This window comes from Crocuta crocuta, unplaced genomic scaffold (assembly GCF_008692635.1).
Source record: "Crocuta crocuta isolate KB4526 unplaced genomic scaffold, BGI_CrCroc_1.0 scaffold72, whole genome shotgun sequence".
NCBI classification, from domain to species: Eukaryota; Metazoa; Chordata; class Mammalia; order Carnivora; family Hyaenidae; genus Crocuta; species Crocuta crocuta.
Genome location: NW_027529427.1, coordinates 228,982 through 252,435, shown reverse-complemented (window position 1 = coordinate 252,435; position 23,454 = coordinate 228,982). Strand labels below are relative to the sequence as shown.

Sequence of the window (23,454 nt, the reverse complement as noted above, 5' to 3'; positions counted from 1 at the left end):
GTGAACTCCATGCCCAGAGTGGAGCCAAACATGGGGCTCAAACCCACGAACTGTGAGATTATGAGGTGAGCCAAAATCAAGAGTTGGATGCTTAACCAACCGAGCCACCCTCGGGCACCCCTGCTTATAATTAATTGGTAAATAGTGTAGGTATGGGTGTCACAATTCTATGAATTGAAATTTTATATTTTGGTAAAAGCACAGTTTTATGGAAGCTGATTTGGCCCTTTAAATAAAACTTTGGATTTTAGAAGTAACTTGATATTTTGATGTTTTGACAAAGTTTATCAGCTGCTTGAAAATTTTAAGATCTAGTCCTAAAATGAGCTCTACTTCAAGAAGAGTCATGAGTAATTATATGTTATTATTTCTATTTATTGTGACCTTCTATGTGTTAGGAATTGTGCTAAGCATTTTACATACATTATTTTTTTAGCCTTAAAAAAACTCTAAGTTTGTTAAGCATTTTCCCCTTTCATATATGAGGGAACTGAGAAATAGAACGGCTAGTAATCCGTTCAAGATCACACAGCAGTCTGACCTATCATATCTAACAGATACAAGTTTCAATATATTTTAATTTTATTTAGATAATTTTTAATTTTTTTTCTAATTGCTTGTTCATAAGTGGAAATCTCCGGAGTCTCTAAGTTTATTCATCTTTTGTCAAACTATAGAGTTGAAATGCTATAGGCAGATTTCTCAACCAGCAGTGTGAGCATTCATTTATAGTTTTGCTTTAGTGGGTAATTAAAAGGCATAAGGTCGTGCTTGTAGAAATCTAATAAGTGTTCGTACTTTTCTTTATTTGTTAGTATGTCACCTAAGTGACATAAGTAGTGAGAAAGGAACCAAAGATTGTGATGGCATGAATATTTCTCCCAGGAAACAGCAGGACAATACAAACTTCACAAGTAAGTGGTTATATTTCATTCTATTGTAGGGGAGGAAAAACGTCCTCCACCCTCTTAAGTTTATTACCAGGGGGCCTGTGAATTAAACCATCAAAAGACCAACTAACAAGAAAATAAGTTTTATTTTTCATTCACAGGAGAGGTAACAAAAGAAGTAGCTATCTCTACATGGTTACAGTTAAAGGTTTACATACCTAGCTTAATAGGAGGAAGGGGAAAGAATTGCTTTGGGAAAAGCAAATACATTTCCTTGGGAAAGACAAGTAGGCTTTTCAGGAGAGTGAACTGGAGGTAACAAAATTAGTAATGGTGCCTGCATATATAGGTGTGAGGAGTCTTTCCCTCTAAGTAGTCATTAATTCCTCCAGAAAGAGGATTCAAGGTAAAGTACTTAGTCTATTTTTTTTTTCTGGAAATAAACCACTCCAAAGAGGAATTTATGACAGCCTCATGTCTCAGAAGCTTCTATTTTTAGTTAGATAAGGGACGCTCCTAGGAGGCTTCTTTCTGCATCTGTTGATTATATTTGGCATATACAAAATAATTGGTTTACTGACAAGAATAGCAAAGAATTTCAGAAAAAGTCCCTACCCTTCCCAACCTCATGATTAATGTGTGAGACAATAAAGTCAAATGGCAGTTTAAACTGATAAAACATTCCCAACAGAGGTCTAGCATAGCATCTTTCACTAGGCATCATATTAAATCAAACTCACAAATATATTAAGGGTTAGAATGTAATGGCTGCATGAGAATTTAAGATGAAATCAATATTTTTTTTTGAAACTGTGCCTAAGACCCTAAAAAACAAGTTTACTGTCCTCTTTTGTTGGAGATGATTCGGTGGAAAACTGTGAGATCATTGGCTTAGAATAGTTTTGTTGATGTTATTGCCTTTTATTCTACTACCCAAAGACATTATACTAGGATTTTGTACCTATTTTTACCCATGGAGCTGTCACTTCTCTACTATATGGATTACCATTTCTGTAATTATTATTTGTTATAAGATGCAGTTAAGGTGTTTGATCATTCTTTAAAAAGCAATGTTGAAAGATCGAATTGTAAGGCATTTGGAGATCAGTATGGCTCACGAAGAAAGTGATTACTAAATGCGAATTTACTCTCTTCAAGATTTCTATTTGTTTCCAAACTGCAGCCAGTAGGATCTTTGTAGAATGCAGATCAGTGACCAGGGCACTGAGGGTGAAGAAAAAGAATTTCCCCTTTACCTTGATAGGTTTTTGACTGAGACCCCCCTGTAATATATAACAGATTAACAGGAGAAAAACAGAAGTTTTATAACACTTATATCTTTGGTATACATGAGAGATACGCAGGAAATCTGAGTAACTCCCCAAAATGGCCCAAGCCACCACCTCACATACCATGTCCAGCTAAAGACAAAAGAAAATGTTGGGGGCAGGGGAGCCAAGCTAGGGGCCAAAGGCAGGCTGCCCCAAAATACCACAATAGTGTATTAATTATTTTAAATTGAAGCTACTTGTGAAATAGCTAGTCCAAAGGCACTTAGTACATCCTCTGTCCCCCTGAAAGCAGGAAATAAATCTCCTGTATGAAAGGTACCCTTCTTTTAAAAAGTGTTTTTTTATATTTATTTATTTTTGAGAGGGAGACAAAATCACAGAGTGTGAGCTGGGAGGGGCAGAGAGAGGGGGAGACCACAGAATCTGAAACAGGCTCCAGGCTCTGAGCTGTCAGCACCCAGAACCGTTGCAGGGCTCGAACCCACGAACCATGAGATGAGACCTGAGCCCAGTTGGACACTCAACTGACTGAACCACCCAGGTGCCCGGAAAGATACCTCCTTTTTCTAAGAAGTGAAAAGACATCCTTATCACCAGATAAGAAACCTTAATGCCAAAAAAACCTGTGAAAACAAACCTCGTTGCTTTTTTTCCTAATACACTACCTTAGCCCAACTTCTTAGAATTCTTTGCTAATTAAAGCTCTCAAACGTGTTTTCTTTATCCTGTCAATTCTTCACAAATTTATTGCCTCTTAGTCTAAAATGCATAAAAATTGCCTGACTTGGTCATTTGTTTGGGTCTCAAATTCATTATGGGGCCTCTGTGTACATGCAATCAAACTTTGGTTTTTGCTTCTGTTAAGCTGTCTAATGTAAATTTAATGTTTTTAAGGCTATCTATTTATTTTTGAGAGAGAGAGAGAGAGAGAGAGAGAGAATGAACCGGAGAGGGGCAGACAGAGGAAAAGACAGAGAGAGTCCCAAGGAGGGATTCCCTACTCGGGGCACCATCTCACCAGCCGGTAAGATCATGACCTGAGCCAAACCAAGAATAGGATGTTCAATTGACTGTGCCACCCAGGTGCCCCAAAAGGAGTTTACTTCTTTCTTTCTTTTTTTGTTTCTTAGATCACCATTTTATTTTATTTATTNGTCAAGGAGGTTGTTTCTTGCTTTCTCCTCTAGGGTGTTGATAGTTTCCTGTCTCACGTTCAGGTCCAAAGGAGTTTATTTCTTAAAAGTGGGGCGAAATCTTAAATTTTAAGGGAAAAGTTTACAAATTAGTGCAAGCATTTTTGTTTTTAATATTCAAACCTTGCTCTTCTATTTCTTCCTATTGTTTCCATTTCAGCAAAGTCTACACTAAACCTATGCCCTAATAACTGGCTGCAGAAAAAAGGGAAGTGCTATAATTTCTTAAAAACCTTTAAATCATGGACCGATAGCCAAACATCCTGTTTAATGATGAAATCAAATCTCTTGATGATCCAAGACATGGCTGAACTGGTAAGAGCTAATTTGCCAGGAACATTAGCCTTTCTAAAACTGAGAGAAACAAATAAATTTTTTAAAAAAATGTGTTAATGTTTATTTTTGAAAGAGAGACAGAGACAGAGCGTGAGCAGGGGAGGGACAGAGAGAGAGGGAGACGCAGAATCAGAAAAGGTCTCCAGGCTCTGAGCTCTCAGCACAGTGCCAGACATGGGTCTCAAACTCACGATCTGTGACCTGAGCCGAATCTGTGACCTAAGCAGATGCTTAACTGACTAAGCCACCCAGGTGCCCCAAAATTAAATTTTATAATGCGTTATAAATTATATTTATTATATTTATTTATATATATGATTTATATTTATCATATTATAGATAATAAATATATTTTATATTTATTATAGATTATAAAGGAATTATAGTGCTGATAATCACACCCACTTATTAAATTCCTAGTAGATACCAGGCACTGGGGTAGGCATGCCACAAATTTTATAAAACTTAGTGCTAACAATAACTTTATGAAATAGGCAGTATTTTACATTCTCATAAGAAGAATCTGCTGAACTTGACAGGTTGATTAACAATACTATTTCACTTGTAAATGGCAAAGCTGGGATATCAATGCTTTCACATTATTTTGTGGGGAGAAAGATACAAGCTCTTTGAACATTGTCAGTATCTGGCGATCTCCCTAGGGTCTTGGGTAGGAAAAATGGGCTCCACGGTTTTGTTCGTGTGTAGTTTTACCATAGGCACCCATTTTTGCCAAGACTGCCTGTGGGCAAAGCAATCTGTGGATAGCAGGTGCTCCTGTAAGCAGACCAAGTCCTTCATAGGTTTGCCTTCACATCCTCTTTCTGCTCCCTCGGCAGTTGGCGTTCACATCATCATGCCCATGAATTGCATTCAGCAGCACATGCCTGCACAGAATATATGTAAGAGCCATGTGATTTTGAAACCTTCCTACATCAGTTTCCTTCCCTAAATATTTAGGAAACTTCTTCAGGCTTCTTAAGCCCTAACCCTTTCCTGAATAGGGAGATAAATATCAAAACTTTCTCAAGTCTGGACAAAAATCAGAAGAGCCTATTTTACCAGGTTTAACTTGGGTTTAACTCCGTTGCCTCTGGGTCTTCTTTCATAGGATTTCATGCAGAGTAATATACCAGATGGAATTTACTTCTGGATTGGATTGAACATCACACACCCACAAAAGGCATGGACCTGGCTGGATGGCACCCCCTTAACTCTACGGTTGTGAGTATTTGGCATTTGAGTCTCTCAGCAGCCGATCCTTGCTGGGCTGCCTGGCTGAAACTCCAGATTGTCAGATGGTTCCCATAGATCCAAGACTTCGATCTTTGTTAATGTTTGAGTGATTAAGAAATTTGTCTTAAAGAAAGAAAGCTAATTTGGGCTAATTTGCTTATTTGAGCTATCTTTAAATTTTTTTTTAACATTTATTTATTTTTGAAAGATAGAGAAAGACAGAGCCTGAGCAGGTAGGGGCAGAGAAAAAGAGGGAGACACAGAATCTGAAGCAGGCTCCAGGCTCTGAGCTGTCAGCACAGAGCCTGATGCAGGGCTCGAACTCACAGACCGCGGGATCGTGACCTGAGCCGAAGTCAGATGCTTAACCGACTGAGCCACCCACGGGCCCCTGAGTTGTCTTTTAGTTTACCCATAATGTTCGAGGTATAAACGGAAAATTGTAATTAACATAAAATTCTCTAAATTTCATATCTTTTGAAGTGTTTCTTAAAAGCTTACAAAACAATCCTTATTTTAAGTTGTAAGAAGACTTCAATTATTGTGAAATATTAAGGAATATGCTATGCGTAATACAACAAATAGCCACTTGACTCTGTTCTAATACTGTCACCAATCAACAGTATGTGTAGCTACTTTCTGCTTACATTCCATTCATTCAGCTTAACTCATTCTATTCATTCATTTCTGCTTAAATTCCATGGGGAGAGAGTGCTAAAATCTTTGGGAGGTAGGCGCTAATCCCCAAAACACAGACAGAAGCTTCTGGGGGTCCAGGGTAAAACTTGCTACTTTCACCATCAAGGTTTCAGGGATCATCAAAAGTTAATTTTGCTTCTTGAAAATTTGGAATTTTGTTGTGTCTCTCAAAGACATGCCAAGTGAAGGAGGTTTAGGAAAACTATAGAGGGTCTGGAGTGGTAGATCAGGACCCCAGACTGGCTGAGGGGCAGTAAAAAAGTGCTCTGAAACAGAAAGTCACCCTGCAAATGAGTACTTACCCAAAGACTATGATATTTCTTTTAGAATTTGTACTCCATCCCCACCCATAACATACTGTCTGTAAATCACACTAAAATAATTTTAAAGCTTGATCTTTATTTCTAATAGAAATCTATCACCATGTTTTTACAGTGATGCTCTGTCAACCCACTTGCAAACTGGCTCAGAATTATTAATTTGCCCATCTTATTTTTTAATTGAAGGTTTTTGTCTTATTTTTTATTTTTATTTTTTAATTTTTAAAAAAAATTAAAAAATGTTTGTTTATTTTTGAAGGAGAGAGAGAGACACCAAGCGTAAGTAGGGAAGGGGCAGAGAGAGGGGGGACACAGAATCTGAAGCAGGATCCAGGCTCTGAGCTGTCAGCACAGAGCCCGTTGTAGGGCTCGAACTCACAGACTGCAAGATCATGACCTGAGCTGAAGTCGGATGCTTAACCGACTGAGCCACCCAGGCACCCCTTGGTCTGATTTTTCAGATTCCTTATGGCTTATTTGTCAATGACAAGAAAGGTTGCCTTAAATATCATGGAAAAAAAGAATTTAGGAGAATTTTCCTTCTTTCGTGTAAAGAGTAAAAAATTGGGGTATACCCATATTTACACAGATGAGCAGAAATTCTTTTGCTGAGGTGTTTGTGTGAGTTTAAAACATCTAAAAATGGGGAGGCCTTCTTCTCTGCTGCTCACCCTAACCTTCACTCCTTTCTCCCTTCTGTCTGGGGGTCACACTTAACATGAAAAGTATAGAGGCACCAAAGAATATTTCTCTTTTTAGGATCCTCTGTAAAAACCAGGACACTTATTATAGGCAAACAGTGAAGGAAGACTTTTGAGAGGTGTGATACTTGGGATTTGGGTCTGGAAAATGAAAAGGGTAACAGTTTAACTTTCTTCAGGAAGTCAGTTTAATACTTTCTGAAAAGCATGCATATTTTTAGATGTGTTGATATTTCTAAAGCTTAGAATGATACATATGAGATTTGTCTGTTATAAAGGGGATATCATTCCATTGTTGCAGATACTCAAGAAGTGGAATCTGGAGTCTTTCGAATAATAAAATGAATTTTTCTCCTAAAAGGACGGGATTGTCCTCTGTCTTAGTCCATTTAATACCACAGACTGAGTAGCTTACAAGCAACAGAAATTCATTTCTCACCGTTCTGAAAAATGGGATTTCAAGATCAAAATGTCAGCATGGTCATGTCTGGGTTAGGGCCCTCTTCTTGGTTCATAGCCACATCCCATCCACCACATGGTGGAAGGGACTAAGGATCTCTCTGTAGTCTCTTTTATGAGGAACTAATGAGAGTTCCACCTCATAACTGAAGCACCTTCTGAAGGTCCCACTTCCTAATACATCACTTTAATAGTTAGGATTCTAACATAGGAATTTTGAGGAGGCCCCAACATTCAGACCATGCAGGTAACAGCCTTCTAAAGATCTTAATTTTTTTGAATGATGGCACGGCATTGGGAAGCCAGTGTTTCTTACTCACATTTTTATTTTTATTTTAATTCCATGCAGCATTTCCATTGACAAATGGCCATTTTTGGCTAAGAAACTATTTGGAGCAACTACCTTCAATAAAGGTGTCATTTTTTAATGGGTGTTCCTTGTCTGAAAATTCCAGAGTCTTAGATCTCCAGCTTGGAGAGCACGTGCCTCCTAAGTCAGGAAGTAAACATACAAAATGTCACGGTTATGGTTTTAGCAGAACGGGAACAGAATGTTGCTTTTTCATCTACAGATTTCAAGTCATGGGCCACATTGAAGAGGACACCTGTGCTGTGATAACAAAGAAGGGTGTGTTTTCCGAAAAGTGTTGCAATCAGAGTTACTGGATTTGTCAACATGTGATTTCTTCAGACAATGACTTCTAAACTGATTACAGTTTATCTTTCCCATAAAAAAATTTGCCAAGTCCTTTTTTATTTATGTAGTTTTGTAGAAGTACATTATTTTTACAACAAATATTGTGGTGGTGATGATGAGGAGGAGGAGGATGGTGTAGATTTGTGTCACTATAACTCTGAGCAATCAGCCTTAGCTCATTCCTTATCACCTTGTCACTGGTGCTGTAACTCCACAGTCATCCCCCATTCATCATAGTGGCTCCTTAAATTTTTTAGAATGTTTATTTATTTTTTAGAGAGAGAGAGAGAGAAAGTGGAGGAGGGTGAGAGAGAGAGGGAGACACAGAATCCAAAGACAGGCTCCAGGCTCTAAGCTGTCAGCACAGAGTGGAGCTCAAACTCATTGACCTCGAGATCATCACCTGAGCCGAAGTCGGACACTTAACCGACTGAGCCACCCTGGCGTCCCATAGAGGCTCTTCTAGACAGAAGTCTTTGTGTTTTCATCTCCTCAACAATTCTCTCCCTACAGCTCTCATTCACCATTAGCAAGGGAGCTNGAAACCATCAAGTGTCAAGAACACACCCAAATAAAAATAAGGCAGTTGCTGAAACCAAAACAACTAAAAAAGACTAAATTCACTGAGAAGATGTTTTCTAACATCCAATGGGGGATTCTTTTTTTTTTTTTTTTTTTTTAAAGAGAAGCCATCAGACGATATATTTAGGAACTTTCCACCACTGAGTCTACACTATTGTCTGCATCTTACTGATTTCTCTTTTTTCTCCTCCTATTTCCAAAAAAAGGGTATTCCTCTGTCTGTCTAAATCAAATTTCAAAGTCTATGGTTGGGGTTGCATCTCTTTTCATTTTTTCAAAGAGATTCCTTCCTTCATCACCTCCACTCCTACCTTCTCTCTTCTTATGCCTCCTTTTCTTTTGGCGATGGAAATGCAAGAACACAAGAAAATTTTCCCTGAACCACTTGTGGCTTCCAGTTTCCACCTAGTTTCTCCCACCTGTTTTAAGTCAAACTTCCTAGAAATTGTTTATACTTGCTCTTTCCTCTTTTCACCTCCCACTCCAGGTTCTTCTAAAATCTGGTTTCTGTTTTTCCTACTATTTCTCGAAAGTGTTCTCATCACGTCATGAATGCCTTCCTTCTGGCTAAACACAATGAGGACTTTGTAGCTTTCCTCTTTACTTTCAGCGGTGTTGCTCATTACTGACCTATCCTTTCTTCTAGAAATATCCTCTGACCTTGGCATCTATGACACAATGCTCTCTTGAACCGCAATCCACCCTCCTTGCCATTGCTCTTCAGTATTTTTCTGAATCATTTCTTCTCTCCTCAGATCTCTTAAATACTGACATTCCTTGGAGTTTTGCACGAATTGTCTATTGTACACAATTCTTGGCTAAACTCACCCACTCTGTAAGTTCAGTTGTCCTCAATTTATTGATGACTCCCAAGCCCAGATTTCTCACCCAGACCTTCTAACCCAGCGGATTGCCCACTGGACATCTCAAAGCCCCTCAGTCTTCCCGTGTTAAAAACTAAACTCATTAGTTTAGTAAATGGCAACAATGTGCCCATTAGTCTAAGCCAGAGACGTTGGAGTCAACCATGACTTTGTTTTCTTTTTACCCTCGACATTCACTCATTTACATCCCATCAGTTTTACTACAGAATTATTTGTGAATCCATCTGCATATCTTCATACCACCCTACTGTCCTCACTTCCCGCAGCCGTCCTTTTGTCTGCTTTTAGCTTTGTCTGCCGAAGTCCATTCTCTATTCATGATCATAGCAATTGTCTGAACCTCCCATCAGATCACATTACTCATTATTTAATTTCCTTTAGGGACTTTGCATTGCTTAAACCTTTAATTGTCTCTTACCAGAACCTGTATGTCCTGGCTCTGCTTCATTCCTCTCCCACTGCCGTCCTTGTAAATGATGCAGACACGCTAAACTGGGTTCACATTCTCAACTGTGTCAAGCTTTCTCTTGCTTCTAATATACTCATGTCTGCCTCAACTTACCATCCTTCCCTTTCTTACTTGCCTGCTTAACTCTTGCCTATTGTTCAGATGGCTACATAAACACCATTGGGTGGAAAATATTTCCGTAACCATTCTCTGCTCCAGACTAAATTATGTGCACCTGATGTATATTTTCATAGTTTCCTGTACTTATCTAATCCTAATATTTGATACAGTATTCTTAGACCATTATTTATTTATCTGTCTGTATTAATGTACTATAAGCTCTGGAAGGACAATAATCCTCATTATTGAAAGGGAGGGACAAGATGCTTGATGGATAATAAGGACTTGTGATGCTGGTGAGTGTTATTTGTAACATGTCTTATTGTTTCCCTAGAACAACTTTTCCTGGTTGCACAGAACTTCTCTTGGTCTAGATAATCACAATCTGCATGTAGACAAATAAACCATTCTGTTTTGTTTTGTTTTGTTTCAGAAAAGTTCAGTGTTAGGTCAACATGGGCTAATAAATGAAATTTTCCAGGTTTGTTCTTTGTTTTTGTTTTTGAACCAGAACCTACATTGAGACTTGGAACAGAGAGATGATTACATTAATGTTTGTTAATTAAATATAAATGCATCCATGGGAAACTTACTTTAAAGGCTTAGACTCACTAAGAATAAAACTGAAAGGTCATGCATAAATTTTTAAAAGAAAAAATATTTCAAATTGATATGCGTGAATAGAAGTATTACAGTTTACAGGGAATTAAGTATAAGAGCTTCAGCTCATTTTGAAAATTAAACACAGAGAGCACAAATTTATGTTTATTGAGTATAATGAATGCCAACATATGTATTATTTTATTAACGTGAACATTTGAGAAATGTGGGGAAAAAATGAGAGGAGAGAAGTTACAGTTAAGGGGAAGGGAGAGAAAAATGATGGAAGATCAAAATTCTGTGGACCTTTTTAAAAGAAGCCTTTTCAAAGCCAAGGGGCACCTGTGTCGCTAAGTCAGTTAAGTTTCTGACTTCGGCTTAGGTCAAGATCTCATGGTTTATGAGTTCTAGTCCCTTGGTAGCCCTGTGTTGGGCTCTATCTTGACAGCTCAGAACCTGGAGCCTATTTCGGATTCTGTGTCCCCCTCTTTCTCTGCCCCTCCCCCACTTGCACTTTGTCTTGCTCTCTCTCAAAAATAAATTTAAAAAATTAAAAAATTTCAAAGCCAAGTTATCAATGCTCTTTGAAACTCAGATTTTGATATAAACATTTAAGCACTAAAATAACTAAATATTAAACATAAACAATTATTCTACTTGGATGTTTAAAAAACTCTTCTTTGAGGGGCAGTCTCAAAATAATATTTCTCATTAAGTTGTAAAGTTTGTGTTTGCTCATGAGGAAATATTTTAACTGGCAAAATTTTGATACAAGAATTCTAAAAACTACTGTGAATTTAATTAACCATGTCTAAAAATCCTAATAGAAATCAAAGCATGTCTTATTATTTCCATTATATAACTACATATATGTATATTTTAAGGGATTAAATCATCTGAACCATAACTAAAGTTATTTTTAGATTATACAGTTCTCCAAATTAATATTTTTAATTACATACTGACTCTAATTGTTGAGAAGGGAGTATATTAAATAATGTAAATTAGAAGATTCTCAGTGAAAAATCCTTTAGGAATAAATTCATAATTTGTGAAACCTCAAAAATTTTTATCCTTAAGCTTCAGACCTCTCTTGGAATGCATGTATGTTTATATGTATGTATGCACGTGGGGAAAATTATTGCTTCAGTAGGTGAAGGCTTTGATGAGACCACTTTCAACTTCCCACTTATATTCCTATTCTAGTTGAGTGCTAAATCTGCATCGCCTCCTCCAGAAAGGAAGAAGGGCTGAGATTCCTTTGCTCTTGACATTTTATTACGTCATTTCCTGCTCCCATTGTCCCCAGCCCTTTCTTCCCTTCTTTGACAAATTTTATATCATATAACAATTTTTCAACTCATCTGGTGCCTTACCTCTACTAACCAAAAAATACCTAACATTAGGGTGGCTTGAAGTCTGAAAATGAGAAAAACAGCTGTATCCCACCCCGGCCCCTCACAGCACGTTTTTCTCTGACATTGTGTTAACATGGTAAGATTCACCTCACTGCGTGCCCCCCCTTCTCTTTGCTGGGAAGCCAAGTCAGCAAGATGAACCTGTTGAAACAGACTTGGCTAAGGAACTCTCCATACTGCTTTTATTTCTTTACGCTTGAGGGCTCCCTTTTTCCATTATCATTATTTTCCCACTGAACTTTTTTTTAATTCCCAGAAACCAGTTTGATTATCCGCCTCCTCCCCTCCAAAAGACAAAACAACAACAACAACAACAACAACAGCAAACCCGGGATTATTTTAATAATTAAAATGCACATTGGATGACATGGCAACTCAAAGGCAGTAGGTCTGAGATACGTGTGGGGTATGGCATTAGGCCAAATCAAATATAGAACTCACAAGAAGAAAAAGAGAAGCTATCAATAAACCCTTAACAGTAAGCTGTTCTTGAGTATTAAATTACTACTCTGGGAACGTATTCCCATAGAGACTGTAGAGCAACTGGATTTCTACTCCCATTTCCAAGTAAGCATTTTTCAAGTCAAGTGAAGTATCATACATTCACTCTTTTTTTTTTTTTTTCTCATTAAACTTTTCTTTTAATGGGTCTCAAAATTCTGTGACAGATGTTTGGTCAAGTTGTTTCCATTAAAAAGTACTGATTTTAAAAACTAATAACTTAAAACTGCCACACACAAAAACAAATGGTCCACAAAACATTCTCCTTTCCTCTTACACAATGATAACACTTATATTCTTAAACATCTTTTTTTACCCCATTTATCCTCAATTGTTTTGAACACTCTGGCTTCTCAGCTAATCACTGTACAAATTACCATACTACTTTCATGCTTTTTAAATACTAAGTATGTATATAAAATATATATATATACTATAGGGGCACCTGAGTGGTCCAGTCAGTTAAGTGTCCCAACTTTGGCTCAGGTCACGATCTCAAGGTTAGTGTGTTTGAGCCCTGCATTTGGCTCTGTGCTGACAGCTGGAAGCCTGGAGCCTGCTTCCTGCTTTGGATTCTATGTCTCACCCCTCTCTCTGCTCCTCCCCTGCTCATGCTCTTTCTCTCTCAAAAATAAACATTTAAAAAATTTTTATATACTATAAATATATATACACTAAAAATATATATTTAGTATGTGTATGTATAACATATACATATGTACTGATACTTAAGTGCATATAGATAGTATGCTTAAAAGTATAACAAAAATTTTCATCAACTATCTTTCTAAAATCTCAGGGATATGCCTTCCAGGCATAATTATTCATTATTATCTTGCAAGACAGATGTAAGAATACTTGGATTTCACTTAAAAAACACTAAAACTTGAGGGGCCTGGGTGGCTCAGCCGGTTAAGTCTGAGTCTTGATTTCAGCTTAGGTCGTGATCTCACAGTTTGTGAGTTCGAGCCCCACATCAGGCTTTGTGCTGACAGTGCAAAACTGCTTCAGATCCTCAGTCTCCCACTCTATCTGCCCCGCCCCCACTTGCACACACACATGCACAAGTTCTTTCTCTCAAAGTAAAGAAATAAATTTAGAAAAACCCACCAAAGCTCTCAATGTATTTTCAAATTTTAACAGCTTTATTTCATTTTAATTAGTAAACTTGAGGCAGACAACTTTAAAATCTATACGCTATAGCATTAAGTCCCATAAAAGCTATGAGACATACAAAGGATTGTTGACATTTTTGTTCTGTTATATAAATACAATGATCATCTAATTTTTAAAACTATACCTTGAAGGACAAAGAAACATTTGTACATTTTCCTGTCTGATCTTGGACACTATTCAGTATTAGAAGTTTTGCCAATCCAACGTCTCAGAATGTTTCTGCGTTTTATCTTCTGAAAACTGTGCACTTCTCTCATTTAATAGTTCTGTAAATAAGTATGAGCTAATTTATTTGCCTGAAATTATGCTATTGTTCTACTCGCGCTCATATGGGCACAGAGTCTGCTTTGTGACCAAGCCTGGGAAATCTAAATTTAGAGCTTTCCTAGGAAACAAAACAAAAATCAAGTAACAAGCATGTATAGAAGAAAATTATTTTTTTCATTCAGCAGGTAATTACTCTTTGGTACCAAGTGCTTTGCTTTGCTTTTCTACTTTTGTCATGTTGACATATTCTCTTGGACCTCTGGGAGCTCTGTTTGTGCCCATGACATATATCCAGCCCAAACATGCTCATGAATTCCAGAGCTGTACATTCAACATCCAACAAAACAGCACCGTCTGAATTTCCTACAGAATCCTAAAACTCCATAATTCTAAAACATCTTTTGCTTTTCTTTATCCACTAATAGCACCACAATTCATCTGACTGAGCTGGGATTTATTTCTAATGTCTATTTTCCTTCACCCTATATTTCCTAAGATCACGTCTCTGAAAGAGCTCCTGAATCCATTCACTCCTGTCTGTTCTTTCTGCCGTTGCCAGCATGGTTCTTACCATTTCTTATCATTATAGTAGATTGAGAAGCTTTCTAAATAAGTTCTTAGTCCATCAGACAGATTTTATATTGTCCTGAGTATTATTCTAAATGATATATTTGAAGATGTCACTATCCTATTTATAAGTATCCAATAACTTTAGGGCAACAATCTAGAGCAGAAATGCGAACCCTCCCTTGGCATGGCATAGAATTCCTCCTACATCTAGCCCTGGCTCTCCCTCATCCTCCTGTTCCTCCTCCTCACTCCTAACCTCAGCTGCTACTCTCTTCTATCTCACACTCCTTATCCCCGTGTTTCTAGACTATAATTTCCCAATGGTGCTAGATTTGGTGCCCCCCATCCCCATGTGCTATCTGCTCTGGTGACAATGTTCTTCCTGAGAATCTTCTTCCCAGAAAAGCCTTTCTTTCCTTGTCAATTTAACAGTATTTTCCATGTAGTTATTTCTCTGGGAAGCTCCTTCTCGGGCTTTGGGCACTTCTTTCCTTCTGCTGCTGCTGAACCTATTCATACATCATATATATTGGTTTCTGCCCTTCTGCTACTACTTGGATAAATAAACGTGAAAGGTTCATCTGTCTCATCTCTGATTTTCTTAAGAATAGGAGAGGAGGAAGTACAGAGGGGAAAAGGAAGTGAAAATGAGGGTGCAGAGAGAGGGCAAAAACATGGAAAATTTGGCCTGGCTTGTAAAAGATACAAGAAATATCTTACTGCTATTTTCCTGAGTTCTGATTTGTCCCCTTCTCCAGTCTGTGTTCTATGACTGCTGTTTTAATTTCTATCAACAAGCATACATTATGCACCCATAAGATGCAGATCACAGATTTCACTTTAACAAAAGGGTTATATTTAACAAACAGACCTTGTTAACCTTGAGTAAATGAGATCATAGTCTCTGAAAAGTTACACATTTTGACACAGAAGCGGATTTATCATTTCTCAACTAGAAGTTTGAGCAGCAAAGTTCAAACTGCTCTTTCACCTATCTGCTCCCCAAATTTATGCCATTTATATTGTCCATTATGCAACAGGTTCCTGGCATTCAGTACTGGACAGCTGCTAGCCCAGACTGTTTACTCAAAATCTTGATGGCCCTCACATCATGGTCTGAAGATGATGGTCTGTGAGGCTGGTGGATGAAAGAGATTCCTTTAGCTAGGAACTCAACACATTTCAACAGGATGCTTGTGTTGAAATAACGCTACATTCATGAGTGACTCTCATACACGTTGCAAAACCAAAAGAACATCAACAACTAGTATAATAAAAGTAAGGAGACAGGGCAAAAATATTAGAGTTCTTAGTAAAGCAGGTCACTTCAAATGACATTTACCAGAATCCATAGGAGTAAATATCTTAAAATGTTATTTAAACTTTTTATTCATATTTTAATGTATTACATATCAGAAGTTTTATTCTAAAAGAGATTGGGGAACATAGGTTGGGACATATATTTCTTGAATCCTAAGAATCTAGAAGATTTATAAAAACAGGTTTAGAGATTTGGGGTAACACGCCAATGGAAATTGCTAAACATGAATCTCATGTACTTTTATATTAATGTAATATATTTTCTCCCAAGAGGAATAAAAACCATTCCTTTTAAAGTATTTTACTTGAAATATCTCAAATCCACGATGTCTTAACTTCTGGGTATACATATGTCTGGTTTGCTACAAATCCATTTTCTAACCAAGTGGATACTAGCGCTGCTCACCCCTGTTTTGTGTAGATAGGCATATTCTCCAATCCCAACGATTTGAAACCTGAAATGAAACACAAAAGAGGGGAAAAAAAAGAGGGGGCGACAGAATGAGTGAGTCCCGATTGGAATAATGAGAGAAATATTTTCCTCTGCTGCGAGATTTTACTCAAACCCCAACACTGTAGTGTTTGAATACAACTCAAAGTGAACTACGCTTTGGCCTAAGATGTGGCTTCAGGAACTCAAAAAACCTGTAACCAATAGGGTGAAGACATGCAGCCTTTACTGCTAAGTACATTTTAAATGTGTGTTGTGAAATTCTCTAAGTATTCACATCTTTGAACATTAATGTGTCTCATCCGTAAAGTGGAGGTAGACATGCCCATTGCGGAGGTCAAAGGATATAATGACTAGGAAACATTGTTTGGAATATTGCAAGTATTAAATGCTTTGCACCATCATTTTTTAAATGTTTATTTATTTTTGAGAGACAGAGCACAAGCGAGGTAGGGGCAGAGAGACAGGGAGACAGAATCCAAGGCAGGCTCTGCACTGCTGAGCGCAAAGCTCGATGCGGGGCTCGAACCCACAAACTGTCAGATCATGAGCTGAGCCAAAGTCAGATGCTCAACCCACTGAGCCACCCAGAGGCCCCTTTACTTTATACAATAATTTACATTACCACTTTTTTCCCGGGCTCGTTTTACTCTCCTCCACAAAGGAAACTTCCAGGAGAATGTTTAGCCCAGGCCTCTCTGTGGTGGGAAAGGGCTTGGAACCCCAGCTCTTGGGATATAAATTATATACCCAGGACTTACCAATGACTGTATGTGGTTCCATCGATCCACTTCCAGGTCTGTCCTAGTTCCCGACTCAGTCCAATCCAGTATTGGGAGTGGTCAGAATATCGCTTCAAGAAATCCTTTAACAAAGTACATTAGGATGAACAGCAAGCAAATGCTTCATTCAGTTAGATTTTGGACTTGCCCTGGATTCTGCTGCTGTATTTCACTTGAAAATATAGAGCTAGGTAATTATGCAGTTGAACTTTTTTGAAGAACAGCTGGGTTCTTTTTGATGGGAGATACATAACTCTAAACCTGCTTTTAGAGTCTAAGCAGTAGCATATAAAATGTTCTATCTAGGGGGAAAATGCCTACTATGTAACTTATTTCTAAATCCTTCTACTCCCAATTGAAAAGTCAGGTGGGAGGAGTCCTCTCCTAAATGTTGTTTAGTAATTTTTACTCTAACGGTTGCTCTGACCTGACCTGGGAGGTGAATGTGGTCTGACATGAACACTTTCAGATTAAGCTGATGTGGAAAAGAAAAGGGGGCGGGTGGGGCTGGCCTCTTCTGTGCTGGATGAGACGATCTTTTTTTGGACCATTTCCATTTCCAGTGTGCATTCTCCATGTCAGCTATAACCTCCCAGAACATAACTATACTTCAGAAGAATTGCCTTACCAGCTCTTCTGTGGTATTGAAGACAGCGAGAGCGGCTGCGTGAGAAGCACAGAAGTTCTGACTTGCTGCCCAGGTTCTAGTATTTTCGGAGAAATAGAAGCACTTTCCTAGGTAACCAATCCAGCCATCCAAGCGTGACATGCGTTCCATGGAGGATTTGTGTTTTTCAACTGCAAACAATTTAATGATATATTACCTACCAAGGCGGTGGCGTACCCTAAATGTTCTCCTCAGAGACTCAATAGGATTTAATTTAAAACAATGATCTCATCCCTATAAATGAAATTCATCAGATTGGCTTTTGGCCCTTGGGTACGATGATTTGGGAAATGACTGATCATTCTTTGTTTTTCTCCAAATGAGGACAGACCCTAAATGTTTGTATTTATTTTCTTGCTAAGTTGAAAGAAATCCTTGGCAGATGTCATTCATGTAGGTGTTGTTGTTGCTCAGAGTCAAGGTTCATTGCTCTTCTCAAGTGACACACTCCTCCTAGGTGAACGCACTCATTCTCATGATGCTATCATGTTGATACTGATAATTATTAAATTGATCTGCCCAACCCAGCCTTTTCATCCGAGATCTCCTGTACACTATTGCCTAATGGACACTCATTCAGTCAAAAAAACATATTTGTGAGTATACACTATGTTAAGCACTGTTGTGTGTGTTTATTACAGACATGGTACCTGCCATCATTGTACTAAAAGCCCAGTAGGGCAGATAGAGAGTGAACAAGTAATTACAAATTCAAGGAATGATACAAAAGGAATAGCCACAGGTACTAAGAGAACAAGAGTTGAGGGGAGCTGGTCCAGCTCAGGGGTAGGGGTTGGAGTAGACATTTCAGGTGACACTGTAAGGATGCAGAGAGCTAGCTCACTAGATGAAGGGTGAGGAAAGCACGTTCTCAACAAAGAGGAAGTGAATGTGTAAATTACTTACTGGAGTGAGTAATCTTTTCACTTGAGAAAGGAAGATCAGCATAAGTGGAACATAATAAGAACTGAGGCCCGAAATTGATGAGGAGCTAGGTGTTGCTTATACACGTGGTTAAGGCTTTACACCTTATACAAAGGATTGTCTCAAAATTATAAATAGATGATGATGTATCAACCAGACTGATGGCCTGTTGATTCATAAAAGTTCTTGTTTGAAGAAGAACAGATTTGGGGAAAAGACAAGTGTTCAAGAGACTCTTAAATACGGAGAACGAACTGAGGGTTTATGGGGAGTTGGGGGGGAAATGGGTGATGGGCACTTGTTGGGATGAGCACCAGGTGTTGTATGGAAGTGATGAACCACGGGAATCCACCCCCCAAACCAAGAGCACACTGTATACTCTTGGTTTAATCAAAAACATAAAGTGCATAAAATAATGAAGTGGGAGATGCCTGATTCAGTTCTCCATGTTTCCACTATGCTTAAATTATGTTTAAAGTGTAACTTTTTCTTTAAACTTTAATGAAAAGTGCATCAGAATTCGATTTCTGTTTACATCTGCAGCATTATTTCATCTGATTTTTTTTCTGTAGGCACTTAGTTTCTCTCTCCATTTCCTTGTTCGTAAAACTCCTGGTAGTCCCTTGTACATAACATGTTACTTTAGGTAATATCTGGGTCTTTGCTCATGCTATTCTGGGTTCCTTGATGCCGTACTCCCACCTTAACTTTCAATAATACAATTCCATCTCTGTCCAACTGGAAAGTATGTCCTTGTATTTAGTGTTTATTTATTCTTGAGAGATGCACGAGTGGGGAAGGGGCAAAGAGAGAGGGAGACACAGAATCTGATGCAGGCTCCAGGCTCTATGCTAGCAGCAGATAGCCCAATGTGGGGCTCGAACTCACAAACTGTGAGATCATGACCTGAGCTTGAGTCGGATGCTTAACTGACTAAGCCACCCAGGCTCCCCAGTATATCCTTGTATTTAAATGATCTATTATATTACAGCATAATTTCCTCTATGAATTTCCTCCAGTCTGACCCACTGGAATTGATCATACTCTCTTTTCCATGCTCTTGGCTTCTAATAGACTATCATATTTAATATGTTATAGCTATGTCTATAATTTTTGCCTCTTCTCTCTCGATCCCATACCTAGTGATTATGTCATGCCTGCTTGCTGCATAAATCAACAAAATATATAGCAGTCATACACATCCAAGAAAAATCTATATAACTATTCTCTAGTATACCCAAGTGAAAGAATAATTTTTATTCTAGACCTGATTAGATCTTTGACTTATTGTATTACAGACTATTGTAACTTAAGTATTAATAGTTTTAATATAGTAAACAATATAGTAAAATATAGTCAACTATATTAACTAGGTAAAATAGTTAATATTTTAACCTAAGTATTAATATATATTAAGTATTGTATTACAGACTATCTTAATCTAAGTATTCATATACATCTATTAAATAGAAAAAGTTTGTTTTTATGCCAATGCAAAAAATTCATCATCTGATCAGGGTCACAGGAATTTATCTTATCTCTCCTCTCCTGGGTTGTTGTAAATAACCCTTACTTTGGGGGCGCCTGGGTGGCTTAGTCGGTTAAGCGTCCGACTTTCGCTTAGGTCATGATCTCGCGGTTCGTGGGTTCGAGCCCCGCGTCGGGCTCTGTGCTAACTGCCAGCTCAGAGCCTGGAGCCTGTTTCAGAGTCTGTGTCTCCCTCTCTCTCTCTGACCCTCCCCTGCTCACGCTGTCTCTCTCTCTCTCCTAGAAATAAATAAAACATTTAAAAAAATTAAAAAAAAATAACCCTTACTTTGGCTTGATAACTTTAGGAAATCAGTGAGTTTTAGCATCACAAGCAGCACTAAAACTATTGAGTCCAGTCCTGTGCTGTATAAATAGGGAAGCTGAGATGCTAGATGCTAGACTTATAACCAAAGATGAAACCTGGAGATAGAATTCTGGTCCCATGGTTCAAGATCACTACAAGATGAAGCATATTAACCTTTATAAACTGTCTATAGTGTTATGTGACCCAGTTTATAAAATATTCCCTTGACCATGGCTTGAATCAGAGAACACAAATGAAGAAGCTTAGGAATTCTACGGAATAAATTCCACTGAGAGAAAATTAGGAGCACCTGGTGAGGATGGCCTACACTGACTGCAGTAGGCAGCCTGGAAGAAACCTTACCTTTCTAAATACAGGTTGAATATATTTCTGCTCCTTTAACAAATTAGTGGGTGTATATTTTACATAAACCATAGGAAATAAGCTCATTTAGAGAGGCAGCATTGTAGATATTGTAAGAATAATAAATAAAATGCAGAGGACTTGGATTCAGGTTGTCACTTTGCTCTACTCAACTTCTTTAGACAGCTACCATCTCTGATGGTCACAGTTCCTGTGTATAACAAAAGAAAATAAAGACAATAATACTTTACTACTACTCTGGGTCACTAAAAAATTCAAATAAAATATTGTGTATTAAAATATTTTATAAAGCATAAAACACTTTACTAATATATTTTGTTCTATCAAAAACCTTTCTCCTCCTCCTTCTCATTCCTCTTATTTTTATTATTTTGTTCAGAGAATGAGGGCAAGAATCATATGTCTTGTTTATTGTCAACACAGCATAATGCCTAGTTTATATAATGATTTCTTTCTCCATCTCCTTATCTATTTATCCATTTATATACATACAGTATACTTACAAGTGTATATATTTCTATACATGTGTAGAACATGTATGCATGTATATGTACATATACATATGTTTTTATATAGACTATATATACATGTATTCATGTGTAAATCATATACACATTTATATATACACACCAAATGCATATATACTTATGCATATATTTTGAAACATCTCATTAAAATTGTTTCAAATTATTTTTGGAATATATACATAGTTTTTACTATCATGAAAGGGAGATATATCATTCTAAACTTCCTTTTAGAAACTAAGAGTTGATATTTTGTGTACAAAATATAATCATTAGGATAGTAACAATTTTTCTTGTCCAGTTCTCTGTAACCCATATGAATAGTTGTGAATTTGATTGGGACTTGGAAATCTGATCCCATCAGAAGCTGTGCAACCAGACACAGATCAAAGGTTTTGCACCTTGAACTCAATTTCCATTCTTATCAACACAGTCATTAACTAGAAGCATATTAGAAAAAAACTAATATTTATGTAAAAGTATATGGTTTAGGGCAAGATGATCCACAGCTAGATAATATTCCATAAATTGCTACTAGTCCACAGGGAAATAAAGACCTCATGATACATTGTTAACTAACTATGCTACAAATACACCTTGTAGTTCTTTTTCTATTTCTTCATAATGAGACTTTTTTGATGAAGGATGCAGTATGGGGACTTACCATTTTACCATGAGCCCCTTACCTTGTAAGGACTATATGTAACACTAGTTTAGAAGAAAGTTTCATATGCATTAAGTTACTGTTATCCTCACAATATGAAGTACAGCTATTATCCTCATATGTTCATTCCATGTACAAAGATGTCCAAGAATTATCCTTAATCTTGAGCTAAACTATGAAAAGCATACATATGGTGAAATATTTTATATAGAGTTAACATAAGCATATCTGGGAAGTGGGCAACTCACCCAGCTAAACTCACCTGCTAAAGTTGTGGCCAGGGTAGTTATCAAAATTATCAGAAAGACAATGATAATGGTGATCATTTTAGTGATACTAAGTCTCTCTTTATTCCTTTTTGAGGGTCCCTGTGACTTGTTGGTAAGGTTGAAAGTGATAACATCTCCTATTAAAAAAATCAATCAGTTTCTCATTACTAACACAGGAGTTTGGAAAGTTATAAGAACAAGATCTATATATACAAACTGATAATATTTATCTTCTAGCAGTGGTCAATAGGAAATTAAAATATACCACTTATAGTAGCATAAAATATTGAATACTTATGGGTAAAAATGACAAAAGCCATGCAAAACTTGTACACCGAGGACTACAAAACATTGCTGAAATAAATTCCAGACATAAATAAATGGAAAAAGATCCTGTTTTCATGAGTCAGAAGACTTCACTTTTGTGGAGTTGTCAACTTTACTCAAATGAATGTATAGCTTCACCACAATCCCAAACAAAATTCTCAGCAGGCATTTTTGGGGGGAGGAGGGTAGAAATTGGTAGCTGTTTCTAAGCATTTTAATGTATGTCAATTTTATCTAATAATGCTATTAAAAATAACACAGACATTTGTTATCTTTTATCCACACAGTGTGGATCTGGTTATAAGATACTTTGGATAGGTAGCTGAAAATACTATGACACAGATAAAAGAAATGAAGAGCATGAAGACACAGACTCTCCGAGGAGAGTTAGGACTCAGAATCGATAGCAGGCGCCCACCAAATGTAAGTTTGTTTACTTCACACATAGCCCCTAGAGCCTGTCCCACATGCGCTTTTTACCTGAAGACTGGAAATCTGAATTCTCCAGCGTTATTCCATCATCCATGTCTCTTTTTCAACAAAGCAATGATACAGATTGGTTGTAGGGAATACACAGGATTCCAGACCTCTGCACACTGGTTGGATTTAGTGTCAGTAATATGAAGGAAATCTAAAATGAGAACATAAAGTTTAGGCAAACTAAGATGAGAATACCACATTAATATAAAAAATATGACAAACTGCCTCGGAAGTCTGACCAATCACATAACTCCCACCCTTTTGCTACATTCCCATCCGGAAATCATTCTGTCTTGTTGCGGTTTGAGGGGCCACTGGAGGTGGTGGGAGACTCTGAAATGATTCTTTTGACTGTCGGGTTTCGGGGGAAAGGAAGGGAGGTCCGCAAGTTTATGAGGTTGACAGATCGAGTCTTGACACCACCACCTTGACCTACCAA

At 37.6% G+C, this 23,454-nt stretch overlaps 1 protein-coding gene across 2 annotated transcripts; it reads left to right on the top strand.

Annotated features, from left to right (window-relative positions):
- Positions 1-854: 854 nt before the first annotated feature.
- On the top strand, positions 855-18,944 carry LOC144227437 (killer cell lectin-like receptor subfamily F member 1). 2 transcript variants are annotated; one of them, XM_077759033.1, is made up of 4 exons: positions 855-914; positions 3,536-3,690; positions 4,823-4,935; positions 17,506-18,944. In XM_077759033.1, exons 1-4 carry the CDS (start codon positions 869-871, stop codon positions 17,528-17,530), a joined length of 339 nt encoding a protein of 112 aa, XP_077615159.1. In that variant the 5' UTR covers positions 855-868; the 3' UTR covers positions 17,531-18,944. The 2 variants fall into 2 exon arrangements, with proteins under 2 accessions (XP_077615159.1, XP_077615158.1); XM_077759032.1 differs by lacking the exon at positions 17,506-18,944 and adding an exon at positions 7,699-8,108.
- Positions 18,945-23,454: the final 4,510 nt, after the last annotated feature.

What these genes read in the sequence shown, in the direction of transcription:
- LOC144227437 (XM_077759032.1), top strand. Translation starts at nt 869, where the DNA reads ATGAATATTTCTCCCAGGAAACAGCAGGACAATACAAACTTCACAA. An exon ending in GGACAATACAAACTTCACAA is followed by an intron (nt 915 to 3,535) that starts GTAAGTGGTTAT and finishes TTTCCATTTCAG; the next exon opens with CAAAGTCTACACTAAACCTA. An exon ending in TCCAAGACATGGCTGAACTG is followed by an intron (nt 3,691 to 4,822) that starts GTAAGAGCTAAT and finishes CTTCTTTCATAG; the next exon opens with GATTTCATGCAGAGTAATAT.